A 13,494-nucleotide genomic window follows, 5' to 3' on the forward strand; every position below is an offset into this window, starting at 1 on the left:
CATGTATATCAATAAGAGATTTTTTTAAAATCACCTAAAAATAGAATGTAAAAGTGTAAGAAATTCTTCCTACCTTCTGAACTTAAGATACAAATATTCTCTTACTGGCTGAACTTAGATTTAATACAAATTAATTTTTATTTTTTATTTTATTATTATTTATTTTTTTTTGAGATGGAGTTTTGCTCTTGTTGTCCAGACTGGAGTGCAATGGCTCACCGCAACCTCCGTCTCCCGGGTTCAAGTGATTCTCCTGCCTCACCCTCCCAAGTAGCTGGGATTATGTGCATGCACCACCATTCCCAGCTAATGTTTTTGTATTTTTAGTAGAGCCGGGGTTTCTCCATCTTGGTCAGGCTGGTCTCGAACTCCTGATGTCAGGTGATCCACCCACCTCAGCCTCCCAAAGTGCTGGGTTACAGATATGAACCACCACGCCCGGCCAATATCAATTAATTTTTAAGCACATGTACTGTTTTGATACCTTAACTTTGTGGAAAAGAAGGATCAATAGTGAGGTCCTACAAATGACTGAGTTTCAGAGACTTTCCATGGCGGTCACACATATGACTGAAGACGGTGGCAGGAAAGAAAACTCATGCTGACTGAGGATCATGCATTTATTTGGTCAGTGTATTAATCACTGGCACAATTAACACCTTTTAAAATGAGCTGGGGATTTGTATCTTTTCTCATAAAGCTGATCTACTCTCCTGAAGGGAGACAGTTAAATACTTGAAAGAGGTTGAGTAACTTCCTTTTGGATTAGAACATTCCTTACCTGGTCATGCTCTGTCCTAGCCCCAGGGCTATACCAATGGCTGCAGAGGAAAGAAAAAGGCAGTCAGTGGGAAGCTAACTAAAAGCACATGTTCTCACATGATCAAGCTGCACGTGCTTTAAGAAGTTTGTCACCAGCAACAGAGGCTTAAATATGCTTTATTTTAATGGATATTTCATGTAATTCTAGACTTAAACCAATTTTGACGGAAATGTAAGAGTGCTCATAACCCAGTAATTTTCAATTTAATAAGCAAACTGAGTTAGAATTACATTTCCATTTAATTATGTTAACATAAACTGCTGGGACTGTATTCATTTTATGAATCAATTCTGGTTATAACATCTACAAATGCTATCATTTACCACAACTTAATTATGGCATCATTACAACAAATTATGACCTTTTGATTGCTGGAGTTATTAAAAAAAATGTTAAAAACACAAGAATATTATATTATCTAGCTATGCCCCCAGGAGCAATACACAAAGCCCTTGATATGAATTCTGCAGCATCAGCTGAAGGTACCTTGGACCTATTCCCTCCACAGTTATAACAACTTAGATTCCGGCTGAGAACAAGTTCAACAACATTAAAAATATAGAAGTCACTGCATTATCAAAGCCTTGCCTTCTTACATAGCCCAGCCCAGCCCATTTTGCTTCAGCTGCCCGTGGGACTCTTAACACTGATGTATCTGGCAATACCTTTTCCATGGGAGTTGTTTTCATTAGCTATGTGCCCAGTTCTCTGGCAATATTCTGCATAAAAAACTAACTGTAAACATCAAGGACTAGGAAATTGAGAGAGGTATTATAGCAAATCAATCACTAAAGGCCCAGAATCACAGGGAATGATACTAACATTACTATGAAAGCTATTTATGATTTCAACAACCATAATACCAAGTACCTCTATGTACTAAGCATGCGACATGTTTTATTTCCCTCCCATCTTCATAAAATCTGTACAAGGTTAGACTCATGTTCCAAATACAGAAATGAGAGCTCAGATGTTAGCTTACTTATATGAGGTGTGTTTTCACCACACCATACTGTAGAAGGGCAAGGGGCTAGAAAGGGTTTGCATCTCCTGAGACTCTCTAAGACTTCCTTGCATTCTCTAGCCTCTGTGGTACTAAAACCAAGAACAAACAGCCTCTACATTAATAGGCTTTGTCTATGCTCTTAATATAGTATTTCTCAAGCTCATAGATAGTGATAGTGATGCTCCTTGGCAGGTCAGATTCCATCAGTGATGGAGGAATGGACATTTATTGGTATTAGTAAATAACATCTGGATTAATTACCAAATTAATTCATCATTTATTGTAGTTCCTCTGACAGCTTGACTAAGATATTTCCCGTTTTCGATTGTACCTTTTTTTTATTTAAAGAAAAATATTTTTCTTAAATCAGATACACAGTTTAAAAGAAAAAAGCTAAAAGGATTAAAAACAGCAATTTCTTGTTCCATCTATCCTGACTCCTAAGCTCTGTTAAGAGAAACCACTGTCAACTCTTTTAGTTCTTTCGTTTTGTATTTAATGCTATATTTCTAAAGAATATGGTTATATGGTAGCTTGTGATTAATTGATTTTAGATGTGAAGTACCAACTTTCTATTATCACAGACTTAGCTCTTTTGCAACTCCCAACCCTATTTCCAATTACAGCATCTTTTTGATTAATCAATTGTGAATACAGACATTATTATGACTACATGAATCGTTTCTGCTGCTATGCTTTTATTTTTGTTTCTCCTAAAGTTGATGTTTGTCTTGTTTTTGCTATTTTTTTATGTACCTCTCAGTCTTCTTAATTTTTCTGTGTACCTGCCTGCTTATCATTTTTACCTTCTTATTCTTATCACTGTTAGTTTTCAAATACTAAAAAAATACCGGAAAATATGCCCATCCTTTCCTCCTCCCTCCTCTTCAGCCTCCAGTGATCTCCTCCCAAAGCCCTGTCTACTTAGCCTCATCTGAGCTGTTGTTCTCCAGGTCTGTCCTGGAACTTCCTCAGCTTTCATCGATGGTCACGTCATTTCTCTCCTTTGTTGCACCTCTTGTTTGCTGTATCCTGCAGCTTCTCAGTTCATTTTCACCTCTTGCTGAAGAACTCATTCAAATAGTGAGAATGGTGAGAAATGTATTGCATGAGTTGATCTTTTTCCCCACTTGTTTGTCTATTTTCTTCTTCATATTCTCAGTTTTTAATGGGCAAAAAAAATGCTTATTCTTGTTCTTATGAATGTGATCTGTATTTTTTCCCTCTGGATGCTATTAGAAGTTTTAAATTTCTCTAGTAGTGTGCATTTTTCATTTACTGTGTTGGGTGAGACCTTGCAATCTGGAGATCTGGGTCCTTCAGTATGAGAAAATTTGCTTTTGTTTTTTTCTCTTTCTGGAATGCCTAATATGTAAATGTTAGATCTTCTGAATTGGTGTTAGATTTTCTTACTTTTTCCCTCCTAAAATTTATTTGTATTTTTGTTTGCCTGCTAAACGATTTATCAATCTTTACATTAAATTAAATATTTTGAAGTAATCATAGGTTTATGTGCAGTTGGTAGAGATCCTGTGCACCTTTATCCAGTTTCCCAAATGATAACGTTTTGCAAAACTATGGTGTAACATCGCAACCAAGATATTGACACTGATACAGACCAGATACAGAACAATTTATTACTGCATTGATCCTTCCTGTTGCCCTTTGATAGCCACACCCATTTTACTTCAACCGTCACTCTCCTATACTTAACCACTGTTAACCCACTAACCCATTCTCTATTTTTATAACTTTGTCATTGAAATAATGTTATACAAATGGTATGATACAGGATGCAACCTTTTCAGATTGGCTTTTAAGCACAGAACAACTCTCTGAAAACTCAGTGAAGTTGTTGCATGTATAAGTAGTTTATTCCTTTTTATTCTGAGTAGTATTCCATTGTATGGGTATACATAGTTTGTTTAACCACCTATTGGAGAACTTCTGGGTTGTATCCAATTTTGGGCTATAATGAATAAAGCTGCTGTAAATCTCAGTGTAGGGGCTTTTCTGTGAACAGAGTTTTCGTTTCTGTGGATCAATGACTTAGAGTGCAATCGCTGGTTAGTATCTTAGTTTCAAGTTTAGTTTCGTAAAACTGCCAACCTTTTCCAGAATGGCTACGCCATTTTACAATGTCATCAGCAATTTATGAGCAATTCAGTTTTTACATATCCTCGTCGGCATTCAATGCTGTCACTCTGTTTTACTTCAGTCATTCTGATACATGTGTAGTGATATCTCATTGTGGTCTTAATTTGCATTTCTCTAATAGATAATGATGCTAACATCTTTTTGTGTGCTTATTTGCTATTTGTGTTTCCTCATTGGCAAAATGGATGTTCACGTCTTTTGTCCATTTTCTAACTAGATTGTTTGTTTTGTTTTTTAACTGCTTTATAACTGTTAACTTTTGAAAGGTCGTTATATATTCTAGATACTAGTCTTTTTGCTAGATATGTGGTTTGCAAATATTTTCTCTCAGTGTGTAGCTTCTTTTCATTCTCTTAAAGAGACGTTTCCAGAACACTAGTTGTAAATATTGTTGAAAAGACTATTCTTCCTCCAGTGAACTGCTTTTGCACCTTTGTCAAAAATCCACTGACTATACTTGTGTGTTCGGGGAGCTATTTCTGGGGTTCTCTATTCTGTTACAGTGATTCATGTGTCTGTCCCTCCACCAGTACCACATAGTCTTGAATACTGTAGCTACACAATAAGTCTTGAAATCTGGTAGGATAAGTCCTACAACTTTATTCTTTTTTAAAAAATTGTTTTTGTGATTCAAGTTTCTTTGCTTTTCCATATAGAATTTAAAATGATCTTTGCTATTATCTAGAAAATCTTGCTGGGATTTTGGTAAGAACTGCATTAAACCTATCTATCAATTTAGGGAGAACTGACATCCTGACTATGTTGAATCTTCTAACAGGAACCATGAAGTCTCTTCATGTTTTTAGATCTCTTTTGATTTCTTTCACCGTTTTAATCTCCCATTTTATCTCTCATTTCTATAAGTATTTTTTCTTCAAAATGTATGAAGAAAATGTTCAAATATTCAGACAAGTTGAAAGCCTCTTAGAATGAATCCCCGTATATCCACTATCTAGATTCTACTATTAACATTTTACTCTACTTGGTTTATAAATTATCTATTTATGACATCTTTTAAAGAGCAAGTCCTTTTTTCCTGAAGATTGAAGTCTTTTCTCAAATATCTGGTGATCCTTCCTTATTTACTCGATATTTATAAGACACTACAAAAATGATCAGAAGAGCTTTTTCAACAAATAAGTTTATCTACAGGATGATCATACAACAAGTGTCTCCTCACAGGGGAAACATACAAGGGTTACTATTTTGTCTCTTTTTCTCAGATTAGTGAATTTCTGAAGACAAGAAAGATTTACTCTCTTGACTGAGACATACTATGTCAGCTCCATGCCTCACCCTATTTCAAAGTTTTCAGTTTTTCTAGGGCCTGTGAGGGACAAATCAGCATTTATTTCATCAGACTCTTAAGTTTATATTTCTTCTGTCTGCTTAGTACAAATCTCCATGTGTTTTCTATCTCTAGAAATTGGCTGAAATCTCTAATCTGCTGAAGTGTCCCTTCTTGGTCATTGTATGTTTATATCTTTTTTCTTCTTTCTAGTGGGATATAGGTAGGAAACATAAAACTTAATGTTCAGAGCAGCAAACAACTCAAGAGACAGTGGTATCACTGAGGCCATGAAGAAATGCTTTAAGAAGGGAGTGGTCATTGGTGTTAAATACAGAGAAATCAAGTCTGACAGGAACTGCGAAAACACAACTGGAGGCATCACTAATGAACTTTTCCAGAGAAGTTTCTAGAAAGTGATGTGGGAAGAAATCAGGATTATACTATCATGGTAGCGTAAAGAAGAAGGGACTATACCGTAATCTGCTCTTTCTAGAAGTTTGGCTTTCAAAGTATGAGAGAGAAAAATCACATTAAATTAAAAAAAATTAAAGGGGAGGTTGAATAACGTAGTAGATGATGAAAGAAGCTTTTGAAAAGGAAACAAAAAATTCCTTTCAATCAAAAGCACAGGTGCTAGCCTCGGACAGGAGAAGAGAGATCTTTTCCTCTAAGACTAGGAAAAAGTTTATTTTGGTAAGCTTATCTAAATTAAATAGCAGTCTTAATGAGTCTAAAGAACATAGGTAGTGAATACAAGATTTTAAAAAGCTGAAAGACTATTAGGTTGTGGTAAGAAAATGGTATAATATCACTCAAAATTTCAGAGCTCTATTAGTTCTGAGTGATGGTTATATTTAAGAGTAGCCAGGGGAGTTACTTAAATAGCAGTCAGATGAAGAACGTTGTATTCCAGGAGTAAAATAAACTGTGCTAAGTGCCAGTATGTACTATTCCATCCAACCATTGCCATGGCTCTACTGGTCAGTACCCAACATGCACTGAGCCCTTACTAAGGCCATTTAATACTCAAACTACTCTGGGGGTATTTACTGTTATCATTCAGTAAATAAACAGGCTCAGAGAGATTAAGAAGTTTGCCAAAGATTTCATAACTAAGCAGCAGAGTGAGAATTCAGTTAGGTCTCCTGATTCCAAAGCCCACGTCCCTTCTAACTATTACACATGTTGTCACCAATTAGGATAGCTGACGTTGATGCAGGAAAGGAAGACTAATTTTCAAGCACCAAAGTCCTGTATGAATGAGGGCAAATAAGGAAAGGTAGATGGTAGTATGAACCTCAAACAAGGAAAAAAAAATTACCCAGAAGTAAAAAGGGAATAATCTGGAAGGGGTAATGATGTGGTAGGAAAATGATGGCCTCTGTGTCCGAGGGTTTATAGGAATGAGAGGAAATGAATGACTTCCTCCTGTTGAACTCACCCTGGCTGATTTAGACGCTTCCTCTTCCAAACTCCCAATGTCTCTGCCCGTATCTCCACTAAAGCTGCTATATTCATATACTGCAGTTGATTATTTATCCTAATAATAAATCAGAGGTCCTTGAGAAAAGGATAACGATAATAACACTAACAGAAATAGTGGTAGTAGCTGTAGAAAATGTGATAGAAGTAGTGATCAAAGTTGCAGTAAAAGCACTGTCACCACGCAATGAATGTTGAGTTGTGTGCTGGGTATCATTCTCATGGCCATACATGCATTATCTCATTCAATTCTTACCACAACTTTTTGAAATACTCCTATTACCATTCAAGCTCACATAGCTAGCAAGAATTAGAATTTGAATTCAGTCTGTCTTGTATTTGCAACCATACTCTTCCCCTTCACTGCCTTCAAGTATGATCATGGCGGCGGGAAGGGGATGGTAGAATGGTTGATTTTCTTTTTCTTTTCTTTCTTTCTTTTTTTTTTGGTACTGCCAGAATCTAGCATAATACATGGAAAATAAAGGTTACTTAATAACTTTCTAGTGAAAAATGAGCAAACAAGGAAGTACAGAGGGAGTAGCATCCTTGAAAGTCAGAGTCAAGTTTATGTAAAGGCAGAGGAAGAAAAAAATGCTATGAAAGAGAATAGGCATTTATTTAAATGTATTTACACTGGAGCCAAGATTCCACATGGGCTTCATGGAGAGAGTAACAGTGATAGAAAAATCTGGAAGCAGGGAGCACAGAAGAATTTAAAACTGATCAACTGTAAAGAACGGTTAGGCTCAGAGACACAGGCAGATTGCCTGTTCTCACAGTTCATAAGGGTTGAATGTGCTTTCCAAATTCACTTCTCCCTCTAGGATATAGACACAGCTTAGGGAGGTCTAGGAACTAAGTTTGGCATATTATTTCATTTAATCCTCATCGCAACACTGCTGATAATAGGAATAGTCATCACCTATTGAGCCTTCACTACAGTGCTCTTCCAAGTATAGTAGAGCAGTTGTGGTTGGTAACTCTTTGGAATAGAAAGAACGCTTTTTTCTTTTTTTAGCATGACTAGAAAATAAACCTTTAGGAAAGAAGATTTTTAAAAACTAAAATCTCTGCAGATGGAGAGTTCCACACTAATTCCTTCTCATTGTTCCTTAATCCCCTTTCCTCACCCACAGTGTTGAACTACAGGTAGCAGAAATGTATAGGATTTCATGGGAAGTCAATTAATATTACATCTAGACAAAAGGACAAAATTAACCTCAAGATTCTTAACTGAGGCTTCCTAAAAATGTACTTTTCAGAACGAAAGACCTATTGCAACTTAAAATGTGGATTTTTATTGCTAGAGATAAGTTTCTGTTTTTGGACTTAGAAGCATAATTTTAATTTAATAGCAGGTCTAGTATACATAAAATGATGTAAATCTGTGCTGTCCAATATGGTAGCCACTAGCCATAAGGCTATTTAAATTTAATTAATTAATTTTTATTTTTATTTTTGAGACAGACTCTTGCTCTGTTTCCCTGGCTGGAGTGCAGTGGCACAATCTCAGCTCACTGTAACCTCTGCCTCCTGGGTTCAGGCAATTCTCCTGCCTCAGCATCCTAACTAGCTGGGATTACAGGCATGTGCCACCACGCCAGCTAATTTTTGTATTTTTGCAGAAACAAGGGTTCACCGTGTTGGCCAGGCTGGTCTAGAACTCCTGGCCTCAAGTGATCCTCCCACCTCAGCTTAAATTTAAATTAATATTAAAAATTAAGTTTCTTAATTGCAATAGCTACATTTCAAGTGCTGAAGACATATGAGGTTTAATAACTACCATACTGGACAGTGAAGATATAGAATATTTTCATTACTGTAAAGAGTTCTTCTGTTAGATAACACTAGTCTAAGTAGATTATCAGTAAATACATGAATTGACTTTGGAAATAGTGTACAGTCTTCTATACTGACAGTTTCCCTGTGAACCATAACTATTTTATTGAAGAGACTTGCAAGTATGAAAAACTATATGCAAGAGAGGAGGGAGGGGGACAGAGAAGTAGAAATACACGCCAAACTCCTAACCCAATATACTATTACAGGGCTTCATAGATCGAGATATGGAAATAAAAATTACGGCAAGACTATATAGAGTATTAAGAAGCCACATGGCTAGGTAAGAACAGATCTTGGTAGCAATTACAACCAGGATGTCAAAAGGCAAATAGGGCACATTTGTCAATGTAGAAATTGACAGGGAGTTCATTCACACCAAGTGAATAATAAATAAACAAAAGCAAACCAAAACCTTAAGTGGCTTTCCAAACACTCTGAGGCGAAAGGATCTGTAACATGACCTACCAGCCTCGGCATCATGTGCTCCTTGCCGACCCGTCTCTGGTCTCATCACACACTACATGCTTTTCCTTCATATATTGTGCTCAATCTGCTTTAGCATTCCTTTAGCTTCTTGAACATAACATGTATTATTTTCTCTGCTTGAAATGCTCTTTTTGCCACCAGTTCACTTAGATCTTAGAGATCTCATTAGCCTTCCCCATCTCAATGTTTAGTTCAAATTCAATTTTTACAAGTTCTTCTTTAGAGCATTTAGCTCAGTATATAATAATGCGTTTATGTGTCAGTATATAATTATACATTTGTGTGTGTGCTTACTAATCTCTATTATTTCTATCACATTCTGAGTAATGTGAGAACCACAAAAACTGTGATCATGTCGTCTCATCCACTACTGTATACTCAGCACCTAGTACGCCTTCATAAATACCTTCTGAATGAATGGACAAATGAATGACTCAAGATACAGGATGGAGTTTCATCAACTATAGTTGCTATGCTATTCTATATAAGGTAAAAGAATGACAACATTGGGCTGTGTGATCTTTTAAGATTCCTTGGCCGGGAGCGGTGGCTCACGCCTGTAATCCCAGCACTGTGGGAGGCCGAGGCGGGCGGATCACGAGGCCAACAGATAGAGCCCATCCTGGCCAACATGGTGAAACCCTGTCTCTACTAAAAACACAAAAATTAGCTGGGCGTGGTGCCATGCGCCTGTAGTCCCAGCTACTCAGGAGGCTGAGGCAGGAGAATTGCTTGAACCCGGGAGGCGGGGGTTGCAGTGAGCTGAGATCGCACCACTGCACTCCAGCCTGGCAACAGAGCGAGACTCCGTCTCAGAAAAAAAAAAAAAAAAGAGAGATTCCTTTGGGTTCTTATGTTCTATGGACTAGAAGACCAGGATGCTAAAGATATTCCTCACTCAATAACATGCTCTATGTAACAAAAAGTCAACTCTAAAATTATGCTGAAGAGGCCCTACTAAAACTTTATTTCTTGTATTAAACTATGAATGTAAATTCAGGAAGATCAGCCTGGTGTGGGTACTAAATCAGAAAGAGCTAAGTTTGGATACAGGCTCTGGCACTTACTGGTTAGGTGAATTCTGGCAAATTATTTTTATTTTCTGAGTCTCAGTTTCTCCCTCATGCATGAAATAAAATTAACCACTCTCAGTATTTGGAAGGCCGAAGACAACACTAAGAAACTGGCAGATGGTGTTTAAAATAAATACTAATTTTCTTCCCCTAACAGTACAATGGAATATAGTAATCTGTAAACCTTCATTCCGTAAGTTTTAACACACAGTGATTACCTTTTAATTTCTAAATGCCTATAAAAAAACAAGTGCTAAAGGATATTACTTATACGCTAACAGGTTTAGCATGTTAATCAACAATTAACAGAGGCTCAATACATTTGTCTTTTTGATTGACTTTGGTTGAGTGGTGTGGAATGTGTGACTTTAGAAAAGTCAAATTACCTATAAAATGGGGTCTAATACCTACTATCACTACTTGAGAAAGGGAGTAAAAATACTAAAAACAGTGGTACATGTGAAAATTGTCTCAAAAAATAAAATACAGTGTATAATATAAAGTATCTATCATTATCATCTTCATCGTCATCATCGTTTTGAAATGTTCCATGCCTAGTTTAATAATATTTCTGTATTTTACCTAAACCTTATAAAAACATCTTATATAAGAAAAGACTGTTACTATAATTACATTTATTCTATAAATAAAATTAAGACATGTAAGCTAAATGACTTACCAATGGAATCACAATAAATCAGAGGAGGAATTGATCCGTATTTCTTATTTATCTCAATCTAGAGTTAAAGACACTTCCACTATAAAGCAATAGATGCTAAATTTCAAAGTGTAAAAGTATTCCCAATGAACATAACCTTTAATCCAGGCAAATCTTGCTTTAAGCAAACTCGATATTTACACAAAAGATAAAATAAGGGGTGAGTATTTGCTTTATAAAGGAATTCATCATAGGATTATAATGAGTTATCCATGTGCATTTAAAATAAGTTTGATTTACATACAATTCCTCAGGTAAATATCCTCTACTTAAAACAGAAATAAGAGTAAAATATATCAATTGCACAATCGATTGATAAGTCATATTTATCTCTATTTAAAAGCAAGTATCTCATAGGTGATTGGAAAAAGAGAGAAAGGAAAAATTTCCAGAACCATTTACAGAGTACATAAAGGGAGGCGGAATTAATAAGAAGTAACTCTATTTTTACGCCTACATATATTTTTAATGTAGTCATATATTAATTTTATTTTTGACATTTTAATATTTGTAGATTTAAAAAGTCAACAGAATGATTTAAAGAGAATTTCAAAACTTAGATTACTTTTACTGAGAAATTAGACACTAATTTCCCTGCTTTAGCTGGATTGAAGCTCTAGTCTTTTTTTGTGTGTAGCTCTCTAGTTATCTTAGTCAATATTTCATTTCACTGTGCTACATATTTCTGAATAAAAGAAACCTATCATACATTAATTATTGGATTTAAATATAGTAACCTATTGTACATTAATGATTGGACTTTAAACATAGTAATATGTTTTCCAAGGAAATAATTACTAGATGGTATTTAAAATAATTCATACATTGTTGTTATTTTATTAAAATGATTGCATTTTCATAATTATGACACTCTGGAAGACTTTTTAGTATCTGTCTTCAAAAATAAGACTGCAGTCCAGCATGGTAGCTCACACCCATAATCTGAGCACTTTGAGGGGGATGAGGCGGGTGGATCACTTGAGATCAGGAGTTCGAGACCAGCCTGGCTAACATGGTGAAACCCAAAGATTAGGATTGGTAGGGTTGTCTTTTTTTTTCTAAAGAAGAAGAAAGGCAACTGGGAAAAGTAAGAACCAGCAACATAACCAGGGCTGATAATTTCTAGGAAAAACATTTATAAATGGAAGCAAGGGATTTGAAAATTTACTCCCTTAAAACTAATGGTGACCATGATTCTGCTAGAAATTATTAATTTATCCTGAGGGTATGAACACCTTAGTTTTTCTACTATGAGATGCTGAGTCTGATACTAAGAGTCAGTTTCATGTATCTGACTCAGGGAATAGGCGGAATGTAAGAAGGGTAACAGGCAGTACAGAACCACTTATTCCAGCTAGGAAGCTGGGGAAGCATATAAAACTCTCTGGCCAGGGTGGATACTGGCCATACACCTTCTGTTAAACGACCTGATAGGAAAATTTCAGATATTGGGTTTTTCTCCTAGAGCAGTAAAAGAGACAAGCCGAAGTAAAATGGAGTCAGTTTTAAAGCAGGCAGGCAGGCCAGTCCCTAGAAGGGCATCGACCTATGGAAACTTAACTGAAAGTCTGTGTGTGTGTGTGTGTGTGTGTATGTGTATGTGTACAAAGTTGCCTGTATACTTATTTATTTATGTAAAAGAAAATTCCCATGATGTGGTGTCCTCTCCCTTCTCCCTATCAAGAGTGGGGTCCGTAAGGGATCTCCCCCCATTGGCCCTACATAGGTAAGGGATGGGCCTGAAGAAAGGGATGAAAATACAGACTTGCTAAATGAGCCTATAAGATATAATCAAGGCCAAGCATGCTGGCTCATGGCTGTAATCCCAACACTTTGGGAGGTGGAGGTGGCAGGATTACTTGAGCCCAGGAATTCAAGACTAGCCTGGGCAACATAGGGAGGCCCCCATCTCTACCAAAAACAAAAAAAAATCAGCCAGGCATGGTGGCCCGTGCTTGTAGTCCCAGCTACTTGCGGAGCTAAGGCCAGAGGATCACTTGAGCCTGGGAGGTTGGCCGTGGCTATCAAGGCTGCAGTGGGCCATGATAGTGACTGCATCATTGCATTACAGCCTGGGCAACAGAGCAAGACTCTGTCTAGAAAAATAAATCAATAAAACAAAATATAATCTAAATTGAATGAAAGTCTTAGAATTAGGGAACTGCCATCGGGAAAATCACGTTTGGAACCCCTAAACGGAACAGGCTGTGGCACAGAAGTTAGATTTAACAAGCAAAATGACACATGCCTGTGGCTCTAGTCTAGACCTTCCTGAATACCTCTCTGTTGGATTTCTCTGACAAAGAGCACGAGCCTACTGACAAAGATTTCCTAAAGATCTTTATCTACCTGCTGGAGGCCATTGTTTTGAACCGCCTCAGGACAGAAGCCATTAAACTAAGGAGAGTAAGAGTAGAGGAAGAACATCAAGGCCAGCAGCATTTGCTGGCATGAAATTGCAGCAACAAACACAACATAAACCCCTGTATTTTTGATGGAATGCTAGTGCTGAAATAAACAAACAACTTGAGTCTGTGACTGTTTAGTTCCTAAGGCAGATGACAAACCCCTGACTTTCACCAACAAGAAATGGGCTGATAAAACTGTGCAGTA

At 36.7% G+C, this 13,494-nt stretch overlaps 1 protein-coding gene across 4 annotated transcripts in view; it reads right to left on the reverse strand.

Annotated features, from left to right (window-relative positions):
• Positions 1–13,494, reverse strand: part of GPATCH2 (G-patch domain containing 2) — a 198,088-nt gene that overhangs the window by 66,866 nt on the left and 117,728 nt on the right. For all 4 annotated transcript variants that reach the window (XM_012459674.3, XM_012459673.2, XM_012459675.2 and 1 more), the window contains exon 7: positions 782–821. In XM_012459674.3, the coding sequence (XP_012315097.2) occupies positions 782–821 (40 nt within the window). The remainder of the gene's footprint in view (positions 1–781; positions 822–13,494) is intronic.

The sequence above is a fragment of the Aotus nancymaae genome, unplaced genomic scaffold (assembly GCF_030222135.1).
Source record: "Aotus nancymaae isolate 86718 unplaced genomic scaffold, 86718_ANA_hifiasm-v0.15.2.pri h1tg000032l_0, whole genome shotgun sequence".
Lineage (NCBI taxonomy): Eukaryota > Metazoa > Chordata > Mammalia > Primates > Aotidae > Aotus > Aotus nancymaae.